Raw genomic sequence first — 26885 nt, 5'->3', positions numbered from 1 at the left:
TGCCTCTGTCTGCTTTGCCAGTTTCACTACCCACCCCCCCACCATATGACTTTCTGTCTGCCCGGCCTCCCTCAACTCCAAAACCAAGAAGTCTTTGCTGTCAAGGAGTCCTGGAGGATCTGGTTATATATATAACAATATTAGAGAATAAGGACCATAATAACAATATTCACAAAGTGACTTTCCTTCATGGTGGGGTTTTTTGGTTTTGTTTTGTTTTGCTGTATAGAAGCTTTTAAAATCTTTTGTAATTAATTAGTCTTTTCTTTCATGGCTTCTTGATTTTAAGTCATGTTTGGCCTTTTTTTCTTTTCTGTCCCACAACTTGAACATTATTTATTTGCATTGTTTTCTCCAGCCAGTGTTTGTTTGGATTTATCCATAGGCTTATCATTTCTTTGCTCTCCATTTCTTCTTGCATTTCAGACCTTCCTTCTGGGATTATTGTATTTCTTTTTTGAAGTACAATCCCTTAGAAATGCCTTTTCTGAACATCTGTTGGTAATAAATTTAGTTTTCATCTCTTTGAAAAAAAATGTTAAGCCATATTTTAAGTAACTTTTAATTCTGATACACTCAAATTTACAGAAAAATTAAAAGAAAAGTTCAGGAACTTCTGTGTAGCCTTAACCAGATTCACCAATTATTTACATTTTGCTGTCTCTGCTTGGTGATTCTGTCGCTTATTCCTCCTCCTCTGCTTCTCCTACTCCTGCCCACTCCCGCATCTATATAACAAACACGTATCACACACACACATTTTTTTAAATGAAATATTAACAGTATGTTGGAGACATCTTGCTCCTTTACCCCTAAATACTTCACTATGTATTTCCTAAGATCTAGTTCATTCTCTTATATAACCACAGAACAGTCATCAAAATCTGGAAATTTAACATTGTTAGAATATTACCATCTAATCCATAGACTATATTCAAATTTCCTTAAGTGTTCCATGACTAATGACCTCAAGCATCTTTTCATATATTTATTGGCTTCTACTTTCTCCCACCCCCCAGGTTTACTGAGACATAATTGACATATTCTGTTATTTCTTTTGCTTAATCTCACAGCCTACTTCCACTCCCACTGACCCTCTATCCCTGCCATATTGAACTCCCTGCTTGTAGTAGCTACACTTTGTCACTTTTTTTTTTTTTTTGTCACTTCTCGATCTGCCTCATGTGCCCTGCTCCCCACTTCTTCACTTGGTGAAACTTTTATGTATTTTGCCACTTAATTTCCAGATTTTTGTTTCTGGGATTCTGTGATATTGTGATGTATAATAAGAAACATATTTGGTCTTTGTCCGCTGTTCCTGGCACCCAGCTCCTGAAACCTTTGGCATTTCCTAGGTGTGGAGAGCTATAAAGGTGTCTTTTGTTATGTTAATGAGGTGACTTTTGGACCCCACCCCAGGTAACCTAAGAATGGGGGCTGCTTGCCAGGGGAACCAAGCATGTGACTGGAGGGTTGGAACTTTTGAGTCCCACCCAACCTCTGGTGGGGAGAGGGGCTGGCGGTTAAGTTCAGTCACCAGTGGCCAGTGATTTAATCAATTGTGACTATGTAATGAAACCTCCATAAAAACCCAAAAGGAGAGGGTTTGGAGAGCTTCTGGGTTGGTGAACACATGGAGGTGCTGGGAGAGTGGCTTGCTAGGAGAGGCCGTGGAAGCTCTGTGCCCTTTTCCTCATACTTTTCCCTTCGCACCTCTTCCATCTGGCTGTTTCTGAGTTCTACCCTTTTATAATAAACTGGTAATCTAGCAAGTAAAATGTTTCTCTGAGTTGTGTGAGCAGCTCTAGCATGTTAATTTAACCCGAGGAGGGGGTTGTTGGGACCTGCGATCTATAGACACACAGATGACAACCTTGACTTGGAATTTGGCAGTTGGAAGTTGGGGGGAGGCAGTCTTGTAGGACTGAGGCTTCAACCTGTGGGAGCTGATGCTATCTTTGGGTAGATAGTGTCAGAATTGAGTTGAATTGTAGGATACCCAGCTGGTGTCAGAGAATTGCTTGGTGTACGGAAAAACCCCACACATTGGAATTGGGTATAAAATCTTAGATGGTGATCAGAAGTGGGGTCAGAGTCAGAATCGTAGCTACTGTTCATGATATCTTTGGAAAAGAAAACTTTTGACTGATTGACAGTCTCTACGTCTAATTTATTCTTCCTACTGTTGTTTCCAAGGCAGTTAATTGGACTTTACACCATGGCTCACAATCCTAATATGACCCATTTGAAGATGAATCGGCCAGTTACTGCCCTTCCTCCCCTTTGGGTAAGGTGTGATGGTTCAGATCCTGAAGGTACCTGTTGGCTGGGAGCTGAGCTTATCATAACCAATAACATCATCACAGGAATTGTCTTGTGCATGGTCACCTGTAAAGGTGAGAGCTCACTTCTCTTACTTTTGTGGGGGGGGGGGGTGTATATATTTATTTGTATAGTTATTGCTTTGTGGTTTTTACTGAAACTTGATATTGTTAAGAGGGAAGTGCACCCAGTGGAACTTGTGTTAGCCACCATGAATCTACTGTAGTGTGTAACTTGCAGCATGTAGGAGATAGTCCAGAAACAGATTTCCAGAAGTCCGAACAGCAGTTTATGGCTGTTTTATTTGGGTTTCATTTCATTTATATGTGTGTATTTTTGGAAATTTTCATTGGAGGATAAAAAAGTTGAATATAATTCCAATTTCATAGTGGGCCTTTAATTATACTTTTGGTAGTATTATTGACCTCTGTTCTACTTTCCTTCTTTTAAAAACAGTTCATCTGTGATTTAAAATTTAATTTCAACAATTATTAGTGTTAAGTTGTGATACCCTCAGAATTTGAGGGATTGTAATTTTCTAGCTCTAATGATGTAATTTTGAATTGTACCTGTAAAGATTTTTCTTTCTTTCATGTCCTATAGCTGATAAAAATTATTCTGTAAATCTTGAAGATCTCAAAAATTCACACAAGAAAAGACATCACTTGTCTACTGTAAGTATTTCTCTTCTATTCATATTATTTTCTTCAAACTGCTAACAATCTGCCTTCCTAGTGTAAAGGTTTTTTCACTCCTAGTATGACTAGATATTTTTCTGTAGTATCAAAATGTTTATTTTCATATCAGCTAATGACTGAAAATATATGCCTTGCCTTTTAGCTAATCTTTGTGATGAAAAAGAATTGTCTTATTTTTCCATTTGGGATAAAAGCACGGCACTTTTTTTTTTTTTTTTTAACAAATTTTATTTATTTATTTTATAAATTTATTTATTTATTTATTTTTGGCTGCGTTGGGTCTTTGTTGCTGCACACCGGCTTTCTCTAGTTGTGGCGAGCAGGGGTTACTCTTCGCTGCAGTTCGCAGCCTTCTCATTGCGGTGGCTTCTCTTGTTGTGGAGCACGGGCTCTAGGGCTCGCGGGCTTCAGTAGTTGTGGAATGTGGGCTCTAGTTGTGGTGCATGGGCTTAGTTGCTCTGCGGCATATGGTATCGTCCCGGACCAGGGCTTGATCCCGTGTCCCCTGCATTGGCAGGTGGATTCTTAACCACTGTACCACCAGGGAAGTCCTCAACACTTTTTATTTTGGAAAAAGAGTCAAAGTCATTTTGATAATGGGCCTTTGGCCTTGTGAAAGCACAGCTAATGGTCTGCTGGATGCACTCTTTCAGTTAACAGCCAGCGGCTTTGCCCAGTATGAGCTCTTTAAGTCCACTGCCTTGGATGATACAGTTGCTGCCTCACAAACTACAATCACTTTGGATATTTCCTGGAGTCCTGTGGATGAGATTCTTCAAATCCCTCCACTCTCTTCAACTGCAACTCTGGTAGGAGCAAACCCTTCTTTCTGTTGAGTTTATTACTCAGTGTGGATTTACTTTGACCTTGCCTGTTGCTAGTGCTCCATGCTTCCAGCACGGCCCCAGGCTCAGCTCTCCCTGGGCAGCTCTGAAAGGCTCAGCTTGCCCCTGAAGTCTCACCAGAGCAGCCAGTGGAGGCTTTGCCAGGTGATCTGATCTATCAGTTATCCACAGTGCTGCAATTATGATTAATAAAGTCTCTTGAGTGGGGACTCAAACGGAATCATCACAGTGACTTATAGTCTCTGCTGTTCTTAAAAGAGTGCAGATATTGTCAACACATCAAGAATCATTATTCTGTTCAGACCTTTCACCCTATATTTACATTTCTAGAATCTCTCTTAAAAAATTAATCAGAATTGGTAACAAAAATATATGGACAAAGATATTCAATGCAGTCACATAGCTGTGTTTAGAAAATACTAAAAACAAAACCTGAATAGTCAGTAGGAAAATGATTTAAATAGATTTTCATGGTGAAATAGTGTATATATTTTTTTAAAATCATGATTTAAAGTATCTTTAATAATGAGAGAAAATGCTTATTATTAAGGGGAAAAAAAAAAGACCCAAAAAGTACAAAATTATATGTACAGTAGGATCTCAACTGTGGTTTTTAAAAATGTGTACACGAAGGCCTGGATAGTGTTACAAGTGGTTTCCTCAGGGTGGTGGCTCATGGATAATTATATTTTTAGCGCTTTTCTTTTCCTGCAATAGGAATTTACATACTGGCATTTACTATTTTCTTCTCTTTCAAACCACCCCCCCCCCGTTTTTTTTTTAAGGTTTTAGGTTTATAAAACTTTGACCTCTGGCTAAGACAGCACATTGTAGATTTAACAGAAGTCTAATGAGCATATTTACTGGGGGAGGGAGGGTATTGTTTTTGGTGTGTGGTAATGCTAAGTTTGTCACTGAGTCTTGAGATGTATTTATTTATATTTCTACTCTTTGTCCTTTTGGAAATTCAGTGGGACAGAGTAGGAGAGCAGTTGTTCCATGTAGCTGCAGTTGTGGTATAGAGAGGGGTTCTGGTGGCCTGAATTTAGGGTACTGTATTGGGATGGGCGGGGTCTTTGGTATCCCTGGGAAGGTGTTCTAAATGCAGTATTGACCTACTTTTTCAGTTCACTAGTGCTTTATGAAATATATTTTTAAATGTGTGGGTAGTTTGAAATGCAAATAACTGTGACCCTGATGCAGAGAAGATGGGATTACCAGTGAAAACTGACTCTGGGAACTTTTTAGAATATTAAGGTGGAATTGGGAGAGCCCAGAGGTCCTCTGAATCATCTTCACAGACAACTGAAATTTCTCCATGTGAGTATCCTTCTGGAATTTGTAACTTGTATTAAATCTCATGTTTTCATTAAAATGTTTGCTAGTGTCATTGTTATTTAGTTTTGTGTTCTTCAAAATTTGTTCCAAATGTTATGTGCTTGGCAACTGGAGCAGCGTTACTGTGTGGTAATTGTCCTTGCAGTTAAAGGGAACATTCATCAGTTAGTAGTTAATGGGTTCTTTTGCCTTTTCTATGAAGTATTTGAGTTTTATTCATATGATGGATTCCCCTCTTTCCAGGTGAGTCAGTTGCCAGTTAATTCCAAATGTGTGTATAATCTGCTTGTTACTAACTGGGATTTTGATTGATGCTGAAGATTAATGAGCATGTGTTTTTATGTTTCAGTAATTTAAGCGCCACTCTACAAATTAAATCTCAGGGGTGTGGGGGGGGCCCTCATTTGTTTATTTATTTGTTTATTTATTTACTTTTGGCTGCGTTGGGTCTTAGTTGTGGCATGGGGGATCTTTCCTTATGGCTCCTCTCTAGTTGAGGTGGGCGGGCTTAGTTGCCCTGCGGCATGTGGGATCTTAGTTCATTGGAAGGCGGATTCTTAACCACTGGACCACCAGGGAAGTCCTGGTGGGGCGTTGGGGGGAGTCATTTTAATGCAGTAGAAATTCCAAATGTCTTAGCTTGGCGTACAAAGCCAGTTATATCCAGTCACTGCCCTACTTACTTCTTTTTTCTTTTCTTTTTTTAACAGCTTTATTGAGATAGAAATTACATCCCATAAAATTCACTCATTTTAAGTATACAATTCAATAGTTTTTAGTATACTGACAGAGTTGTACAACCATGACCATATTTAATTTTAGGGTATTTTCATCACCCCAAAAAGAAACCCCCATACCCATTAGCAGAAACCTCCCACCCCTGCCAGCCCCTGGCAGCCACTAATCTACTTTCTGTAGTATTTTGTTCCTTTTTATTACTGAATAACATTCCAGTGTGCATATGTACTACATTTTTGTTTATCCGTTCATCAGTTGATACATGTTTTGGTTGTTTCTACTTTTTGGCTATTTATGAATAATGCTGCCATGAATAGTCGTGTATAAGTTTTTATGTGACATATGTTTACACATCTCTTGGGTGGAGTTGCTGGGTCATATGGTAACTCTATGTTTAACCTTTTGAGGAACTGCCAAACTGTATCTTTTCCAAAGTGGCTGAATCATTTTACATTCCCACCAGCAGTGTATGAGGGTTCCATTTTCTCCATATCTTTGCCAATGCTTGATACTGTCTTTTTTATTGTTTGTTACAGCCATCCTAGTGGGGGTGAAGTGGTATCTCATTATGGTTTGTTTATGGGGTTTTTTTGTTTTGTTTTTTGGGGCCGTGCCACTAGGCACGCAGTATCTTCGTTCCCCGACTAGGGATTGAACTGGTGCCCCCTGCAGTGGAAGCATGGAGTCTTAACCACTGGACTGCCAGGGAAGTCCCTCATTATGGTTTTGATTTGCATTTCCGTGATGGCTAATAACATTGAGCATCTTTCCATGTTCTTACTGGCTCCTACTTATTTCTTTAGCTTAATCTCATTCCCTACTTTGCCATACTGAGCTCCCTGCTTGTAGCAGCTCCAGTCCTGTCACACTGTCACTTTCTGGCGTGTGTGTGTGTGTGTGTGTGTGTGTGTGTGTGTTGTTCTGCCTAGTGTGCCCTTCTTCCACCTCTTTGCTGGGTTAACTGTCTGTGACATCTTCACCTCAGATGATTGCCCTGATCCCCCAGAATAGCTTATGCTGCCTGTGCTTCGTACTGCCATAGAACCTTACGCACCTCCCTTGTCAGGCGATTTATCAAACAGTAATTTGTTTACTTCTCTGTCTCCCCTACTAGGCTTGAGTTCCAAGTACCCCATTGTGCCTTCAGCTTCTAGCACAGTACCAGGTGTTTTTCATACTTTTACCTCCTCTTATTATTTCCCCGTTTGTAAAAAAAACTTGGTACTTTTTCTACCTTCCTCACCTTTCTTCTTTCTTGAGAGCTCCTCTTTCAGGACCCTTCCTGTGGGCTTCTGTCATACTTCTACCTTCCTGTCTCTGCCCTCCTTTCTCCACCCCGGCAGAGGGCTTATCCATTTAGTGATTTGACTAATGCCTTTACGAGGGAACTCCAGACTCCCATCTTTAAGCTGCTACCACTTCTGATCTTTCCCACTTCCATCAAATTAGTTCCCACTTGAGTAGAGGGCTCTTCCCTCCAATTCAGTATGTCCAAAATGAAACTTGAAATCTCCAGACTAGATCCCGTTAATAAGCCCCCCATTTATTTCTGTGATTTCATCATTCCTTCAGTTTCACAGGCTAGAAACCCTGTCTTTTACTTTAGTAAGAACTATCTCTAGTTACTGCCACAGCTAGAAGCTGCCACTCTACTGTGTGCCCAGCATGTGGTGCTAGATGGTGCGTTTATTTTGCCTGAGGTGTCAGCAACTGGTAAGTGGGAGAGCTGGTTTAAAACTCATTCGAATACATGTCTGTCTGTCTGACTTGAAAGTCCATGCTTTGTTATAATCTCCCTTAGAAATTCACAGACTCTTAGATGTGCACGTGGCCATCGTCTCTCCAAGTTCAATCCCCTGTATTTTTATAAATAGGTAGGATTCTTTTCTTTTCTTCTATTCCATATATATTTCTGTCTGTCTGTCTCTCGAATATACTGTTTGTTTTTTGTTTTTTTCTCTTTGAGGTATCTCACTGTGCCCATCTTAGTTAAAGCCCTTATTACCTCCCTTCTGGACCACTCTAATGATCCTTCATTGTTCTCAACACACACTCTTGGCATCTTGAGCAGGATCATTCTTTGTGGTTTGGGACCATTGTACACATTGCAAGATATGTAGCATTCTTGGCCCCCACCAGACTAAATGCTCAAAGCGCTCCTGTACACACAGTCACTGTGACGCCAAAATTTATCTTCACGTTTTTCCAAAGGCTCCCTGGGGATGGAGGATGATCTCACTCCTATTGAGAAACACTGTACTTTCTTTTTTCCTTAGACTCTATCCTGAGTGTTTCTGACGGGAGAATTCTTAGCTGCTTGATCATGTCATTTTCCTGTCAAAAAATCAACAATGGCTGTTGTCTTCCAAATGAAATAAAAAATCTTTTTAAGTTTTAAGACCACTATTCCTGTCTAATCCCTATTCCTTGTACTCTTCTTATTTGCCGCTGTTTCCTGGGTGTTTTCGCCACCCTTGGCGGAATCATCCCACCTTCTTCATCTTATCCCCTGCTCTGTAGCCAGTGGTTCCTGCATTTGAGTTGAGCTAATGTTTCACATCGTTCCTCTGGCCATTCCAGCCTATCTTGACCTCGACCTCTTTCCTTAGTTCAGTTTAGATATTGTAGGTATAGGCATACACATTCATGGTATTTTTATGTAAACTTCCATTCAGTCTCACATTTGTTGTTCCCCAGTTATTTCATCTGTATTATCGGTCCTTCTTAACCAAAATTAGAAGTGTCTTCAAGGCAGGCTCATAGGTCTTGAATCCTTTATAGCACCTATGCACACATAATGAGAGTTCAGAATACCATCTTTAGCATAAGACTGCTGGATACATGTCCTGGCACTGTCAGTTACTGACTGTGTGACCTTAAGCAAGTTAATTAACCTCTTAGTCTCAGTAAAATGGGAGTGCTAGTAGTATCTGCCTCATAGGGTTTTTGTGAGGATTAAATAACATACTGCATATGAAACATTTAGAACAGTTCCTGGCATCTCATTAAACATTGAAGAATTCAAGGTACTAGGAATTCCCTGGCAGTCCAGTGATTAGGACTCCACGCTCTCACTGCCGAGGGCCCGGGTTTGATCCCTGGTCAGAGAATTAAAATCCCACAAGCCACGTGGTATGGCCAAGTAAAAAAGAAAAAAAAAAAGTATATATATATATATATATATATATATATATATATATATATATATATATATATATATATATATATGTACTAATATTATTACTAAATACATTTTACTGATTAAACTATGTTTTTTGCTAACAAGTTTTTTGGGTTTGTTTTTTTTTTTAATCTCTCACAGGTTTTAGCTGATGGTTTGAGGACTGGTGTAACTGAATGGCCTGAGTCTCTGGAAGCAAAATCTGCTGTTGAACTTGTGCAGGAATTTCTGAATGGTGTTTGTTTTCCTAACTCATGCTTGTTTTTTGTTTATTTTTCTTAATTGGGAATTTATGCTTGCTATATTTAAATGTAAATTGTCTTTTTATGCTTGATATTCTTTTTGGTTGGTATATATCTAAAGCTATGAGGTCTGTCATGGTGAGAGGGACAGCTTCCATTCTGAATTGCTAACTGTAAAGGTCTCAGTGATTTTAAGAATTAATAATACTTATTTAATTTACATTTTATATACTGCAATCATATTTGAGATTGTAACCTTTGAGCACCTACCATGTGCTTGACATTGTGTGTCAGGGTCTTTCATTGTATCTTAGTTCATCTTTTTTTTTTTTTTTAATTAATTAATTAATTTATTTATTTATTTATTTATTTATTTATGGCTGTGTTGGGTCTTCGTTTCTGTGCGAGGGCTTTCTCTAGTTGCGGCAAGCGGGGGCCACTCTTCATCGCGGTGCGCAGGCCTCTCACTATCGCGACCTCTCTTGTTGCGGAGCACAGGCTCCAGACATGCAGGCTCAGTAATTGTGGCTCACAGGCCCAGTTGCTCCGCGGCATGTGGGATCCTCCCAGACCAGGGCTCGAACCCGTGTCCCCCGCATTGGCAGGCAGACTCCCAACCACTGCGCCACCAGGGAAGCCCCTCTTAGTTCATCTTTACACCCCTACCTAGTGGGTATCTATTTTGACCTCCATTGGAGAGTTAAGTAATTTGCTAAAATACCTGGTTATACTTCTACTATCCTCATTTGCTATTTGAAAATAGGATTAGGATGGAAATAATTTGGAATGAAGGAAAATAAATAAAATCCAGAGTTAATAAGCTTTTGCCACTTTCTAGACTTAAATAAGCTGGATGAATTTGGTGATTCTACGAAAAAAACCACAGAGGTAAGTGATTATTATCGGAAATGCACACTGAAAGAGCTTGTAAAATTTGGTTGTACTGTTGTCTTTCACATCATACAATCTCAAATGGATCTGCTACAGCCAAGGTAGCATTTTGAGGGTAGTTTTTTGTTGGTCTGTAATGTCAGCACTAGTGATTATTTTCCTTGAGAACCGATGAATATTTTTAAAGAGAACTAGTACATATTTATTATTAATCACTTAACTGCAGAGAAATGGAAATGAATATGTTACTATACTGTGGGGTGATATTATTATAGTATATTAATATGTTATGAGATGGCATGTTAATATGCCACAGGTGGTACTATTAAATTGCACTTAATATGTTGTCATTTGACAAATAGGAAAATGGAGACAAAGGTAATTTAATTAAATACTTTTCCACGGGAGGAAAGTTGAATGCTTGCTTTTAGGCATCAGAGTTTAAAAACAATTTTAGAGGTCCCGTTTTTCACTGTCTATTTATTTGTGTCTCCTCATTAGTGGATGAAATTGTAGAAGATGCATTCATGTCTCTCTTTGCATATGTTCATGACCCCACCTTTTCTCAGAGCAGCATTTGAAAGCTTATTGGCCTTAAACTGTTGCACTTTTTAAAAAATAAACTGAGTATTCTCTGACACTCACTTCTTTTCCAGACAGTGAAACATGACTCTGCTGCAGTTGATCGGTCCATGGAGTGTCTTCTCACAGTACGGGGTGATCTCGATTTTGCTGAGCAGCTGTGGTGCAAAATGAGCAGTAGTAGGTGTCCATCAGGATTGTGAAATAAAATTTTTCCTCTTATTTCTTAAGTTTACTTTTAAGTCTTTTGAAAATAATACAGTGTGTACTGCTAGTCTTGTATGGACATCTGGTTCCTGTTTTATCAAACTCATTTCTAATAATGCATTGGCACATTTTACTCAAGAATTTTCCTAAGACAAGCAATTCTTAGAACCTGTTCTTTTCTCTTGCTGGAAGTGTAAGACCTAGGTGGTTTTTATGCTGTATTTATATGAACCAAAACATATACCTTAGTGAAATTATAATTATTAGGAAAAGATATTCCATAATATTTTACTAAGTATGTTATTTTATGGCAATGGGTTTAATTTCTTTCTTTAAAAATACTTTTTTTGGGGAGAGGGGGGCTTTAATTTCTTTCCCCCTTCCCCATCCATAAAGTTCAGATACTTCTCTTCCACTTCATTTGTGTATCCTTAAAATGAATGACATATTTGATCTGCAGAAATAACCATGAAAGTAATGTTAGACTGACTTGCTTTCCAAGGTGTGATTTCTTTTTTTTTTTTTTTTTTCCAAGGTGTGATTTCTTATCAAGACTTGGTGAAGTGTTTCACGTTGATCATCCAGAGTCTACAGCGTGGTGATATACAGCCATGGGTAGGTTTAGTAGTGTGTGTGAGAACCTTTTCTCAGCAGCATAGCAAACTGGTTAAGGACATAAGCTCTGGAGCAGACTGCCTGAATTTGAATTCTAGCTCTGCCACTTTCTAGCTGTGTAAACTTGGACAGGTTCCTTAATTCATGTGAAGCACTTAGCACCTAGTTCATAGTTAAGTGCACAGTATTTGTAAGCTACTAATATTGTCGTTACTGTTGCTATGAATGATTGTTCTCATATACTACTTATGAGAGTACAAATTGGAACACTCTCTAAAAAGCAATTATGATAATGTATTGAGATCCTCGAAATGTATCCATCCTAAGGCCATACACAGAAATACGTATCAAGATTTTATGTATCATGATAGTCATTACAGCCTCATTTACAGTAGCAAAAATTGTAAATGACCTGAATTTTCACTATTAATGGAATGCCTAAGTAAATAATGATATAGCCACATAATGGCACATGTAATAGTTGCTACAGATGATGTGGAGAAATGCTTACAATGTTCAGTAAAAAGAAAGGATTGTACACTATTGTATAAAAAATATAAATTTTGGAGAGAAAAACCTGGAAACAAATACACTAAAATATGATAGTCACCTCTGGTGGTAGGGTTACAAATGAGTTTCTCCAACTGCATTATACATTTCTATACTTCATGGATTTTCCATAATGAATTTGTGGTTTTATAATGAAGAAAAATCTAAGGTAAAAGCTAGAAACAAAAAGATTCTTCATCTAATAGGAATTATTTTAAATAACGCAACTGCCAATTCATGACAATAAGACAGAAACTTTCCTAGGTGTGAACGGAGATACACTCCAGAGCAGAATCATGCAAACCCTACCCCTATTTGGTATTAGTCATTCTATGCATTTTAGTCTTGCCCATCGAATTTTTCTCTTGAGAGTTTCTGTGTTTGTGAGATATTTACAAGTATATCGCTACCATGTACAACAAGTGCAAAGTGAAAATAGTGTTAAGAAAAAAAAGAAAATGCAGAAGATTGTGTTGGAAATTAGAGATAACAGAAGGACAGTAATGAGAAAATGTCAAATATTTTAGGTATGTTTAAGATATTTAATATTTGGAACACATGTTAGATCTATAAGTTCACAGCTCTTCTTATTTTGCAAATGATCAAGTTAGTATGTTGGATAGTGTAGCCAATAAGGAGGTCTTGGAATGGCAGTTTAGAAACTGATAGGTTTGTAACTTAGGGACTTTTATTCAAATAATTTGTGTCAGGTGATGAAAAACGTAATCTTATAAGTTTTAGCTTTTAGCTAATGCAGTTTGTTTCTCTTTTGCTTACTGGACTTTTTATATTTTTATTTGTGGCTTTATCAACTTTTCCCAATTTCTAGCTTCATAGTGGGAGTAACAGTTTACTAAGTAAGCTCATTCATCAGTCTTACCATGGAACCATGGACACGGTTTCTCTCAGTGGGATTGTTCCAGTTCAGATGCTTTTGGAAATTGGTTTGGATAAACTGAAGAAAGATTATATCTGTTTTTTCATAGGTAAGTCCATTTCCCAGCTCAAAAAATTAAAAGCTGCATCACAAAAAATTAGAAGCTGCATAGGTATTCTCAGATTTTATCTTTGTACTTGTTCCTAATTCTTTGTAGTCCTGGCTTTGCCCCTGGTTCACTGTGAGACAAGCACTCCCATTTTTTGAGCCTTAGTTTCCTGCTCGATAAAGATATTATATTAAAGATAACTATAGTTTTTGTTTGCCTTTAATTCAAATGTTTTGAGATTCTTTGAGGTTAATGTAGTAAATAAAAAACCCTTTTCATTTTAATACCCATTACTTGGTTGTTTTTTTTAGGGGCAAACTGTGATCATTTTTAGAATAAGTATTAATTTATATTTATGGTGTAATGTACCAGAAAATTTGGCTTTTTGTGAGAAACTATTTAGCTTGAGCATTTCTTTTATATATGAACTATGAAATTTTTTTCTTAGGTTGCTTAATTTGTAATAGATAATACCTAAGGCTTATTTGCATATATGTGTTTTTTCTTGATAGGCCAAGAACTTGCATCTTTGAATCATTTGGTGAGTTTTTATTCTAAAGTTGGTTTTTCTTTATTTGGTTGTTCTGCATACAGTTATTAAGTGTCTATTCTGTGCCAGCCTCTGTTCTGGGAAACAGATAAATTAAGACGGGCAATTACACTGTCTAATATGACAGACAAAAAGGTAGCCCATTCAATGTCACTTCTCATTCTTTATAAACGTATGATACTGACATAAAGTTGTATCCTGCTTATTAAACCAATGTACTCCCACAACTCTCATTTATCTAAAACGGTTAAGGAATGCTTTTCTTTGATAGGCCTTATAAGGGAATATTTGCTTTATATTCTCTTGACCCATTTCTTTTACACGTGAAGGATTACTTTCCAAAGAATTTGTTATGTTCCTTAACATATTGATTCAAAAGATGCTTCTGATATATGTGGAACCTAGAAAAATGGTACAGATGAACCAGTTTGCAGGGCAGAAATTGAGACACAGATGTAGAGAACAAACGTATGGACACCAAGGGGGGAAAGCGGCGGGGGGTGGTGGTGTGATGAATTGGGAGATTGGAATTGACATGTATACACTGTGATGTGTATAAAATGGATGACTAATAAGAACCTGCTGTATAAAAAATAAATTAAAATTTAAAAAAAAAGATGCTTCTGGGTTTCAGGGTCATGATTATGAACTTTTTTATTTTCCTAGTGTCTTTTTTTTTTTTTTTTTTTTTTTAAATTTATTTCTTTGGCTATGTTGGGTCTTCGTTTCCGTGCGAGGGCTCCCTCCAGTTGCGGCAAGTGGGGGCCACTCCTCATCACGGTGCGCGGGCCTCTCACTATCGCGGCCCCTCCTGTTGCAGAGCACAGGCTCCAGACGCGCAGGCCCAGCAGTTGTGGCTCACGGGCCCAGCCGCTCCGCGGCACGCGGGATCCTCCCAGACCAGGGCTCGAACCCGCGCGCCCTGCATTGGCAGGCGGACTCTCAACCACTGCACCACCAGGGAAGGCCCCTTTCCTAGTGTCTTGATTTAGAAAGTTAAGGAGATTAAAGAGCATCCATAAGGACCCTTGACATTTGTTGTAAGATTCTTTTAGAAAATGGATCTTCAAATGACATCTGGTCTCTTATAAAAATGCAAGATAGGAAAACTCTAGCTTTATCTATTATGCAAAGTAAGACTCAGCTGGATTCTTTTGAGGTTAATTTTTGCTATTCAGAGTTTAAACATTTTTTAAGGGTGTATATTTTTAGTTGAAACTTTTAATACATTTTTTTATACTTAGAAAAGTAATAACATTTTGAAAATCAGAATATAATGCAAATACACCCTTAATCTCAGCACTCAAATATGAGTACCCTTATTTTTATGAATTCCCCTCAAGTCATTTAATATGCCTGTTTTTTAAAATATGGTTTGACTCCAGACTTTTGACACAATAGTTCTTAAACTTTGAGAATCTCCTAGAAGGCTTGTTAAAATGCTAATTCCTGTGCCCCAGTGACTCAGTAGGTCTAGGGGCTCTGGAATATGTCTTTTTTTTGGCCGCACTGCACAGCTTGTGGGATCTCAGTTCCCCGACCAGGGATTGAACCCGGGCCGCGGCAGTGAAAGCCCAGAATCCTAACCACTAGGCCACCAGGGAACTCCCTGGAATATGTCATTTTAAACAAACCATCTCCATCTCCAGATGATTCTGATGCAGGTGGTTTGCAGATATATTAGTTTTCTATTGCTGCCATAACAAATTACCACACATTTAGTGTCTTAAAGCAACACACACAAATGTATTACTCTGTAGTTCTCTAGTTCGGAAGTCTAGTCTGGGTCTCACTAGGCTAAAATTAGGGTGTTGGCAGGCTGTGTTCCTGTCTGGAGCCTGCCTGTAGGGGAGGATCCATTTCCTGCTCATTTGAGTCATTAGCAGAATTCAATTCCTCATAATTATAGGACAGAGGTAGCTTTTTCTTGCTGGCTATAAACTGAGGACTGTTCCCAGCTTCCAAGGGCCAACCCATACCTTGGCTCCTGGCCCCCTTCTTCCATCTCCAAAGGCAGCTATAGTGGGTCAAGTCCTTCTCATGCTGTGTCTCTGCCTCCCTCATCCAGTTTTAAGGGTCCATATGATTAGATTGGGCTCACCTGCATAAGCCAGGATACTTTCCCAATTTTAAGGTCAAATGACTTTATACATCTGCAACCTTAATTCCTTTTGCCATAAATGTAACATATTCACAGGTTCTGGGATTAGGACATGAACATCTTTTGAGGGTGGTTTTCTGCCTGTCACAGCAGGCCACACCTTGAGAAGCCCTCACTAGGCTGTACTGCCTCCAAGTGATCAGTAACATCAGGCTCTGTCACCTCTTCTCTGTGCAGGGTCTTGGGGACAGACCGAGGTAGACCAGGCAGGGTTGTAGCACGGGCAGAGAGAAAGGGGAAAGGCAATCTGGGTCTGTTCCTTTGTGAAAAAGACCTGGGTGGGCCACTTCCAGAGCTGTCAGGGGACCACAGGGAATATGGGTGGCAGGTGTGGGGAACATTGTAATCTGTAGCCTGTGGTGAGTGGGGCTGCTTTGGGGTACTCTCTGCCTGGGAGCATGCCTATTTTCCTACTTGTGTTATTTTCACATTTTGGAATAACCTGTGTAAGACAATATGTCCCTATATTTTGAATTTAATTATAAATGATTTTGCATTAAATTAGTTTATCACATTTTGCGTAGCTTCCTTTAAACTGTAATTTAGGATTACCCATGGATCTCTCCTACTCTCTTGCCATTACCTCCACTCAATTAAAAGATGACCATAACTTTTCCCTTACTGTATTAGTTTTCAGTCGCCACCTAACAAAATTTAGAAGCTTAAATGAACACAAATGGATTATCTCACAGTTTCCAGGAGTTGGGAGTTGGGCACGTTTTACCTGCGTCCTCTGCTCAGGGTTTCACAAGGCTGAAATCAAGGTGTCATCTGGAGGCTTGATGAGGGAAAGATCCACTTTCAAGTTCCCTTGCTTATTGTTGGCAGAATTCATTTACTTGTGGCCCTTTGATGAAGGTCCCCATTTTCTTGCTAGCTGTTGGCCCAGTACAGGCCTCAGGTCCTAGAGGTTACTTGTGGGTTCTTACCATGTGGACTTCTCCACAACGTGGCAGTTTGTTTCTTCAAAGCCAGCAAGAGAGCATCTCTAATGCTTCAAGAGCTCACTGACTAGGTCATAGTAATGACCAGGCGATGCTCTCCCTTTTGATTAATTCAAAGTCAATCAGTAACCTAATCATGGGAGTAACAACCCACCATATTTATAGATTCTGGCCTTGCTCAGGGAGAATGGATTATACAAGATGTGTATTCCAGGGGGTGAGAATCTTGGGGGTCATTGTAGAATTCCACCCACTGTATTTACCATGGATTATTTCCTTAGGATTGGGTCTCAGAAATAGATCTGAGCGTATTACGATGGCTTGACATAACATTGCCAACTTTCTTTTCCAAAACCTCATACCAGTTTACCAGTAATATATGTTAGTGGAAGCTTATCACTACACTTGCTTAATTTCTTGCTACTTCAGATTTACTATCTATTTTTAGACATGAGTACTCCCATCAACCTAACAAGTTTGTTGAAGTTAAGAAATATCTTGTGGATTTGCCATTCTTTCCATCTGGAGAGTTTGATGGGTGGTACTAGTTACCTACTTGGACCTCCTTGGTGAAGCAGTTCTGTGATTTGCCTTTACCAGAGAATATGTATAATGGTTTGCTTAGAACATTCTCAGTGAAGACTTGGAGTTTAGTTTGAGGAATAGTATTGAAAGGAGGAAAGCTATCTAGCTGCCTCCTGTCTTCTTTTTTCCCTCCCTATTAATCAGGCATCCACACTGAGGTTTAGTAGGCACGGTTAATTCTTTCCAGAGATTCCTCTTGTTCTTTGACTCCCTATTTTCCTTGTCCTTTTTTTCATTCCAGGAATATTTCATTTCTCCATCAGTAGATACACAAGAACAGGTTCATCGTGTTCAAAAACTCCACCATATTCTCGAAATAGTAGTCAGTTGCATGCTTTTCATTAAACCTCAACATGAACTCCTCTTTTCTTTAACACAGTAAGTGTTTCTTTTGTTTACTTACATAAAAATGTACCCTCTTCTGAAATAGTTGCAGCCAAAATAACTGCCTTTTTTTACTGTCAGTTAGGATAGAATCTGTGTACCCTGTCTTCACAGTAACAGAAAGGTTCTAAGTCACTGCCATGAGAAGGAAAGGCTTTGGATTCAGGAGGAATCAGGTTGGACACTTGGATCTAGCACTTCCTTTCTAAGGAAGTTTCCTTTCACTGCATCTTGTTTTTCATCTATAAAAATGGTGTAATGTGTATAAAGTACTTGACACTTAAGAGGTGCTTAATAAATATTAGTTCCTTCTCTTTTCTTTATATCCTTATAAATTTGGGTCAAGCTAATCATTGCCAACCATCTATATGGTAACTGAATGGAATCAAATTTTATTATCAGACCTCTGTCAATAGTGTTGCTGAAATTTTAGAGTCTGTCAATCAGTTTGACTAAAAACAGTTTGGAACAGTCCTTACACATGGATCGCTGGTGTCTTACATGTATTTTTTTGAGGCTTCAAACTGGAAATAAGTGAACCATCCAGTGGAAGAACTGGGTTTCTTTTTCCCTGTGGAAAGAAATGTACCATTTCCTTTTCCAAAATTAGAATTTGACTTACTTGTAAAGGGAAAAGTTTGAAATTGTTACTGGGTTTTTTTGGTTTTTGGTTTTTTTTCCATTAAAGATCAGTAGTATATGTGAGCTAACTGTTTAATTCTCCATAGTTGGAAAACAGTGGAGACTATATCTTTGTCTCTCTTGCCTTTTTGTTTTTCTCTTTCTGATACCTCTTTCTCCCCACTTACACCTTTGCTTGAGCTCAACATAAATATATTTTATATTTATGAGAAATATGTCACTATTAATTTTTTAAAAGTGAATGAAATTTTCTTTCAAAAAAAATAATAATAACCTAAGTGTTGTTGGGATGGGGGTTTAATGTTTCCTTTATGAGCTTTAGACTAACAGAAAGCCTTTATCTCCAAATGGCATTTTTTTCCAAAAGCAATTCTTTTTTCTTTTTTTTTTCTTTTCAGATCCTGCATAAAATTTTATGAACAAAATCCTCTTGATGAGCAACACATTTTTCAGCTGCCAGTCAGACCAACTGCTATAAAAGACTTATATCAAAAGTAAGCAATTTAATAATTAAATTATACTTCAAGTCCAGCCCTGATTCTAGGCAATTTCAGTGTCTGCTCCATGGGGACCTCGTGACCCAGAGCTGCTTCACCTCTGAAACTATAATCATCTGATTCCCATCCCCTGAGCATAGTCTGATAGAGTCCTCCCTCTTCCTTCTCCCAGACCTGTGGTCTGCTCTCTTTAGACTGTTGGTCCTCTACTTCCATTTTTCTCTCAATTTGTAATTTCTTCGCAGAATAGGGCAGAAACTTTAGCCAGAAGGGAAGTGACAGGTTGGGAAGAACGTGATCGGGGTAATGACAGCGAAGTCAGAGGTATGGCTGTGGGAGTGAGAGAAGGATCTGGGATTGGGGATTGCGGAGGTATGGAGCTGAGGCTAAGACGATAGATCGGCCATCCAGGCGGGACACCGAGGTTGCCTCAAATCATGGTCTCCACTGACTCTTCTCTCAGCATACAGTAGACTTGAAATTTCTCTCACACTGAAGCCACTCCACTTATACCCTCCCTCTATATAGTTCCCTCTTAGCCAAACCTCATCACTCCCCTGAAATTGTTTAGCAGAAGTTGCCAGTGACCTTCTAATTGGCAAATCCAGAGGACACTTTCCAGAGAAGCGTTTTTTGGCCCCTTGTGTAATTAGCTAGCCCACTAATTCTTTCTCCTTACGTAAGCACTTGTAAGGCTCTGTGGCATTTAATACTATTGCTTTCTTGAACCCATCCCCTTCCTTTGTTTTCATGGCATAACATTCTGTCTTAATTTTAACTCTACCTCTCTGGCCCACCTCCAAGACTGAGAATGGTCCTCTTTGCAAATTCTTCCTCTGCCTCATTCATATGTGAGTTTCCACCAGAACTCTACCCTCTGCCCTCTTTTCATACTTTCTGTCTTCCCTGGGTGATTTCGTTCACACCCCAATCTTCAGTTCCTCTGGGCTAATGATAATTCATAACCCATATCTCCAGCTTCTCCTGAGCTTCACACCCATGTTTCTAGGTGTCTGTTAGACATGAATTCTCAACTTCAGCGTCCTGTAGGTAGTTCAGACTCTAAATCCCAACTCTTCACTCCCCTTCCTAACACTTCTCCTCCTCCCATATGACCTCTCAAGCGGCCATCATTAATCTCTACCTAATGCCCAAAACAGAAACCTAGGACTTATCTTCCACTTATTGCTGTCACTTCCTTCCTCCTTGAAATGGTTTCCAAGTCCTGACCTCCTTGGAAGCTCTTGAATCTGTTCCTTTCTCTACATCTTCGCATCTATTTCATATCTGCTCATCTCATACCTGGGCTGAGTGCAGTAAAATCCTTTTTCCTAGCTGCTCTATCTGCCTCCATTAACTTCCTTCTCTGTGACCGCCAAAGTGATCTTCCTAAAATTCAGATCCCATCATGACTTCCTTCTGTTTAAATGGCTCCCTTACCTTTAGGACAGTGTTCCATCACCTCAGTGTGGTCTGTGAGACCTTCTGTGCCCGGCCGCTGTGCCTTTCTGGTTCACGTGCCGCCACGCCTTCCCACTCTCCTTTTGAGTCAGAGACCCTATGTTACTGCATTTCCTCAGACACCGCACATGCTTACCTGACAGCGCCTACGCCCATGTCCTTCTTTCATCCTGGATCTTGTCCGCTTAACTAACTCCTCCTTCTAATTTCATTATAAGCTCAGCTCAAAGGCCACAATATCTGAGGATTCTTTTCCAACTCTACAATCCCAATCTGAGTTAAATTACCCCTCGTGTATTGTCCCCTCCCATGTCTGATATTTCTCTATTACAACATTTTTCAAAATTGAATTGTTATTGTTTATTTAATTTTTATTGAAATATAGTTGATTTACCACATTGTATTAGTTTCAGGTATACAACAAAGTGATTCAGTTATACATACTATTTTTTTTTTCAGGTTCTTTTTCATTATAGGTTATTAACAAGATATTGAATATAGTTCCCTGTGCTATATAGTAAATCCTTATTGTTTATCTCTTCTATATATAATGGTGTGTATCTGTTAATCCCATACACCTAATTTATCCCTCCACACCCCTTTCTCCTTTGGTAACCATATAAGTTTGTTTTCTATGTCTGTGACTCTGTTTCGTGAATAAATTCATTTGTATTATTTTTTATATTCCACATTTAAGTGATACCATATAATATTTGTCTTTCTCTGTCTGACTTAATTCACTCAGTATGATAATCTCTTGGTCCATCCATGTTGCTGCAAATGGCATTATTTCATTCTTTTTTTTTGCACACGGAGTGAATATTTTATTACTAGATTATAAAAATAAAATACAAAATAATTTTAAAACAGAACTTAAAACACTGTACAAAGCTTTAATATGACACAAATGGGAAAATTAAATAAATTAATTACACATTTATGTACAGATGGCCTGTACAAAAGCACTCCATGTTTCTGCCAATACTCTATGTCCTTGGTTGCCTGAGCAAAAATGCATAAAGAGGACTGCTTGGAGGGGAAAGAGGTACAATACACTACCTTTAGAGGTATTTGAAAGAACCGTTTCTCATCACTCTTGATTTCATGAAGAGGAGAAGAAAGGGAGAAAACTATGGAATTGTTAAATTATTCTATTCTAACTTGTCTTGCTCAGCAAGAGAGAATTCTTATGGTTTGTGGTTCCATCTGATTTAAGAGCTGCCAATAGTTCAGCACTTTCAAGATTTATATCTAATTCAAAAGTAGGTGTTTCCCAACTCCCTCTTTTTTCCTAAAAGCCATGAACTTGTAAGTAAATGGCCCAGTGACATCAGCACTTGGTTATTTTAGGAAAGGAGTCACGAGGGGGACCAGGAGCTGTGCATGAGAAATGAGGGAGCTCAAGCCTAGGTCATCTGTTGTTTTCTTTACTCGGTTCACCCAATCCAATTTCAGAGCCCCAAGTGGCACAGTGTTATATTTCCTTTAGCTTCCTATCTTTGTATTTCTGAATGCTTTTTACCTTAGTGAACTAATTTACCTAACTGGTGAATAGTTTAAAAAGAAAAAAATCCCAAGGGCTTTCCCTTCCCTGGGTTGATCCCTAAAATAAATCACATTCAAGCTCTGGTAGGTTTGTTTATCCCTTGTGGATGAGAGGAGAACAGACAGACAGACCCCAGGTATGTCAAGTACTATGCATGAATTTTTAAGGATTTAAACTGTATATTTTAAGGGGAAGAAAAGCAACATATGGCAAGGGTAGTCTATATAAAAATTTGGTTTACCCAGTGTTTTTAACTGGGTAAGTGAACACTTATGTACACAGTATGAAACAATATTAAACTACTGAAAAGAGAGATAAAATTTCCTACCGTTATTGTGTAAAATTATGTCATCAGCAAATTCTGTAGTCACATGCGCTCAAAGGTCTGCCTCGCTGAATCCTATTCTCTAGATCAAGGAATCCAGAACCCTGGCCCAGGGTATCTGAGAGATATGTCAGTATCATCTATCATCAGTGATACATACTGTGCCCATACTGTTATGGCTGAGTAGTATTCCATTGGGTGTGTATGTGTGTGTGTGTATATATATATATAGGCACACCACATCTTTATCCATTATCTGTCGATGGACATTTAGGTTGCTTCCATGTCTTGGCTATTGTAAATAGTGCTGCTGTGAACATTGGGGTGCATGTATCTTTTTGAATTAGAGTTTTCATCTTTTCTGTATATATGCCCAGGAGTGGGATTGCTGGATCATATGGTAGTTCTATTTTTAGTATTTTTTAAGGAACCTCCATATTGTTTTCCATAGTGGCTGCACCAATTTGTTATCATTTACATTCTTGTTTCTCTCCCTCTTTGGACTGTGCTTCTTGAGGGTGGGAATTGTGACCTCTCCACCTCTTCTTCCTCAGTGCTTACCACAGAAGGACTTCACTATGTGACTATAGAAAGAAGGAATTGGATTGGTTTTTTTTCTTTGCTTTTTTTTCTTTGCTTTTTTTTCTTTCCTTAGTGAGAAGCCACAGAAATGGAGAGTGGAAATAAACAGTGGTCAAAAGAAGGTGAAAACAGTTTGGCAACTGAGTGACAGCCCACCTGTAGATCATCTGAATCTTCACAAACCTGGTAGAGATGGTTTGTAGTCTATTCACGTAAATTATTCCAATAGAAAGTAAACTAAGTTTACTAGTAGAGATTATTATTAGAGCTCTTGTGCCTAGTTTTAAATAATTTTCCTGAACTCTAGGTATAAACCTATTTATTCTGGGGAAAAAAAAAACAAAACATGAAAGAGTGCTTTTTCACATTATCCTAGCTAGAGGAAATTTTATTAAAAGACACCAAGCAATAGGGACATAGGTGTCAAAATAGGTTATAAAATGGAAATGCCAGCTCATACTTCACACTTTTGGGCACCGTTTAAAACAGTGATGATATTTCTGCTCTAATACCTTCTCTGTGGCAGGAATAAGGGTTGAGATTTCTAGTATTGTATCAAAGATTATGGGTGTCAAAGAATGTCTTTTTGCCCCTGGTATAATTAGCTGACTCACCAGTTAATTATACCTCCTTCCGTAAGTGCCTATAAAACTGTTATCTTTATGCACATGGATTGTGTGGGGCTGTCATCTCTTATTTGTATAAGTCTTAAATGGCTGATTCAAATATTGCAAGGATTATCCAAAATAAAATCTGATAGTTTTAAGACAGAATTCAAGGGTATTTGAAAGCTGGGAATACAAATAGTCCTATTGTAGTGATTGATATTTTGCAAAATTATTTCCAGAAATTGTTTATTCTCCCCCCCCAGTATATTTTGATTCAGGCATAATGGGAACTTCTCTATTCATATGGCTGAACTGTGAAAGTCCTAAAGAAATCAAATTTTCCTGAGAACCATCAGTTAAGATCGTGCTATCTTTTCTAAGTGTGATATAAAAGCTGGAGCCTATAAAAGATTGAAAATGAACTGTATAAAAATAAAAAAATTTCTGCGTGGCAAAAAATACCAGAGGCGAAGCAACAGACAAATGATAAACTAAGAAAAGAAATTTGCAGCTCATGTTCAGAAAAGGGGCTACATTCTCTAGTATATAAAGAACTTCCAGATCTGTAAGAAAAGTATTAATAACTCAGTAGAAAAAATGGGCAAGTAATATGAACCGTTTACCAAAAAGGAAATTCAAATGTCATCTTAAAAGCAAAAGGTGACCAACCCACCTATAATAAGAGCAATGCAAATTTATATTCTGTAGATACCATCTTTCACCTGTCAGATTAGCAGAGATCAACATGTTTGGTGTCACAGTGCTGGCCGGGATTTGGGGGAACCTCACGTACTGCTGGATGGAGTGTAAAGTTGTATGGCTTTTGTGGAGGGTGATATTCACCAAAATTTTAAAGAATACATTCTTTGGACCACCAGTTCCATTAATAGGAATCTATTCCACATAGATAACCAGACATGTGCAAAAAGGCCTGTGGACCAGATCACTAATTGCAGTATTGTTTACAGTAGCAAAAACATGGGCCTGGGGCATAGAAAAACCTCTGAAAGGAGACAACTAAAGCTCAACCCTGAGGTGTGGAATGATGAGGGCAGGGGTGGGTCTCAGCTTTGATCATTAAAAGCATCTGGGGAGCCTTTAAAGTCCTAATACCCAGACCAAGTGAATCAGAATCGCTGGAGGTAGAGCCTGGACATCAGAATTTTTAAAGTTCTCCAGGTGATTTCATTGTGCAATGAAGGTTAAAGACCACCAGTTTAAACATTTTATTTTATCTATATTTGTTGTTTCAGGGTTTTTTTCTTAAAGACATGTGTGTTATGATTTAAAAAGTTTAAAAGACATGAATAAATGTGATACATTTTTCGAAAATACCATTTTAAAATAAATTTTATTACATTAAGATTAAACCTGTTAGGAGATTAATACAAGATTAAACACCTTTTCCAATGATGCTGAATAAGTGAAGTATACGGAACCTATCTTCTAGAGTCTTTTTAATGCAGGTTGCTTCAAAAAAGAATGAAAGTTGTTTTGAATGTTAGAGTTAAAACTATTTGCTAATGTATTGGTCCAGTGACTCCTTTTATGAAAATAAGGAATTTTTATGAAATCATATATTTACGTGCTTGGAAACACACTCACACTCCATTTTGACTTGAACTTCATAACCTCTTCTACCCATTATGTATTCTTGATGTGTTTGTCTAGAAATTATTCAGTGACCTTTGGCCCAAACCAAGACCCACTGTTAAAGGAGGACTTCATTTGTAAAAGTCATAGATTATTCAAACAAAGCCTCAGTTGTAGATATTCAAGTCCGATAATCATTTACTTTTGGCCAAAGATCATAGGCATTTACAAAATTAGACTTTCTGTTTCATTGGACTGAGCACTTAGGTCAAATAGTAGCTTTTCAAGATACCTAACAGTATGATGCTCTTGAGTAAAACGGTTGACATCAAAAGCAGGAAGACTGGGACTTCCCTGGTGGCGCAGTGGTTAAGAATCCACCTGCCAATGCAGGGGATACGGGTTCGAGCCCTGGTCCGGGAAGATCCCACATGCCACGGAGCAACTAGGCCCGTGAGCCACAACTACTGAGCCTGTGTGCCACAACTACTGAAGCCCCTGTGCCTGGCGCCCGTGCTCCGCAACAAGAGAAGCCACCGCAATGAGAAGCCGGCGCACCGCAAACGAAGAGTAGCCCCCGCTTACCGCAACTAGAGAAAGCCCGCGCGCAGTAATGAAGACCCAACGCAGCCAAAAATAAATAAATTAATTAATTAAAAAAAAAAAAAAAAAAAAAGCAGGAAGACTGAAGAGAGAAAAGTGTACTTTTAGCTGCCCTGGGAAAAGAGAATAATGACTTGGAGTTAATGGGGGAGAAAAAGTGTCCAGTAGAGTGCTGCTCACCCAGTGGGTGCTCGGCAAATGATTGCTGGTAATGGTGGGAATATGGAAACCAAAATGTGGACCCACAAGGAAGTGGACATGATCTCATCTAAATGTTAATTGTATCATTTGATTTTGAAATACAACAATCTTCAGGAGAAAAAAATGGATATGTGTCTAGCCCTAAGACTATAAATCCTAAGTAGAAAATGTTTTCTGAAATATATATTACGATTGGAAGAAGACAGTTATATTTAACTGTAGTGGAGGAGGCATTAAAAAATAAAGCAGTAGCTTACCAAATTAAAAATATATAATTTTTTGGGGGGGAGGCTGCACTGTGCAGCCTGTGGGATTTTAGTTCCCTGGACCAGGGATCCAACCTGGGCCCCCAGCAGTGGAAGTGTGGAGTCCTAACCACTGGACTGCCAGGGAATTCCCCCTGAATATATAATTTTTAAAAATCTACTTTAGTTTGTTTAGTCATGTTTTCAATGCATCAAGAGGGTTGACTATTAAAAGGAATTGTCTTTGCTGATTTTTGTCTAACAAGTTCTTTTAAAGTAGAAGACACATCATTCAGACTACCTCTTGATTGTTGTAAAATTCAGCAGTAACTTAGCAGAGAAACAATTCAATGAATTGTTGATGAATTCAATTCTGATCTCTCTCTGGTTATAGATTTTTCTGAATTAACATTAAACGGTAGCCTGGAAGAAAGGATATCCTTTACTAACATGGTTACCTGCAGCCAGGTGCATTTCAAGTGAAGTGTGCTGATGGGACCCTCTGTAAGGTAGTATGTTCACTTTTTGTTCTCTGCAAATACTTTATAATGTCTTAAATACCTTACTTTTTTCTTTTTTTCTTTCTACAACATAAATGCTGATTTAATACATTTGGAATATGGATTATTAGTAATCACATAAAAGGCTTACCAATGTTTACTGGTGTGTTACTGAGCAGTGCAAATCTTTAATTTCCTCTCTACCTTCTGTAGTCAACTGACAGTTTAATCCTAAAACCGGAGAAATGAAAAAAATTTTTTTGA

At 38.4% G+C, this 26885-nt stretch overlaps 1 protein-coding gene across 3 annotated transcripts in view; it reads left to right on the top strand.

Annotated features, from left to right (window-relative positions):
• Window positions 1–26885, top strand: part of ZWILCH (zwilch kinetochore protein) — a 39048-nt gene that overhangs the window by 10736 nt on the left and 1427 nt on the right. For 2 of the 3 annotated variants that reach the window (XM_036845265.1, XM_036845267.1), the window contains 14 exons: window positions 2197–2396; window positions 2926–2996; window positions 3674–3829; window positions 5114–5185; window positions 9264–9357; window positions 10203–10252; window positions 10912–11017; window positions 11580–11659; window positions 13038–13194; window positions 13707–13735; window positions 17676–17812; window positions 18859–18954; window positions 22945–23066; window positions 26516–26630. In XM_036845265.1, coding sequence (XP_036701160.1) covers window positions 2197–2396; window positions 2926–2996; window positions 3674–3829; window positions 5114–5185; window positions 9264–9357; window positions 10203–10252; window positions 10912–11017; window positions 11580–11659; window positions 13038–13194; window positions 13707–13735; window positions 17676–17812; window positions 18859–18954; window positions 22945–23066; window positions 26516–26604 — 1459 coding nt within the window. In that variant the 3' untranslated portion in view covers window positions 26605–26630. The remainder of the gene's footprint in view (window positions 1–2196; window positions 2397–2925; window positions 2997–3673; window positions 3830–5113; window positions 5186–9263; window positions 9358–10202; window positions 10253–10911; window positions 11018–11579; window positions 11660–13037; window positions 13195–13706; window positions 13736–17675; window positions 17813–18858; window positions 18955–22944; window positions 23067–26515; window positions 26631–26885) is intronic. The other variant, XM_036845266.1, reaches the window with a different exon arrangement.

The sequence above is a fragment of the Balaenoptera musculus genome, chromosome 2, assembly GCF_009873245.2.
Source record: "Balaenoptera musculus isolate JJ_BM4_2016_0621 chromosome 2, mBalMus1.pri.v3, whole genome shotgun sequence".
Lineage (NCBI taxonomy): Eukaryota > Metazoa > Chordata > Mammalia > Artiodactyla > Balaenopteridae > Balaenoptera > Balaenoptera musculus.
This window is presented reverse-complemented; position numbering and strand designations above follow the sequence as displayed.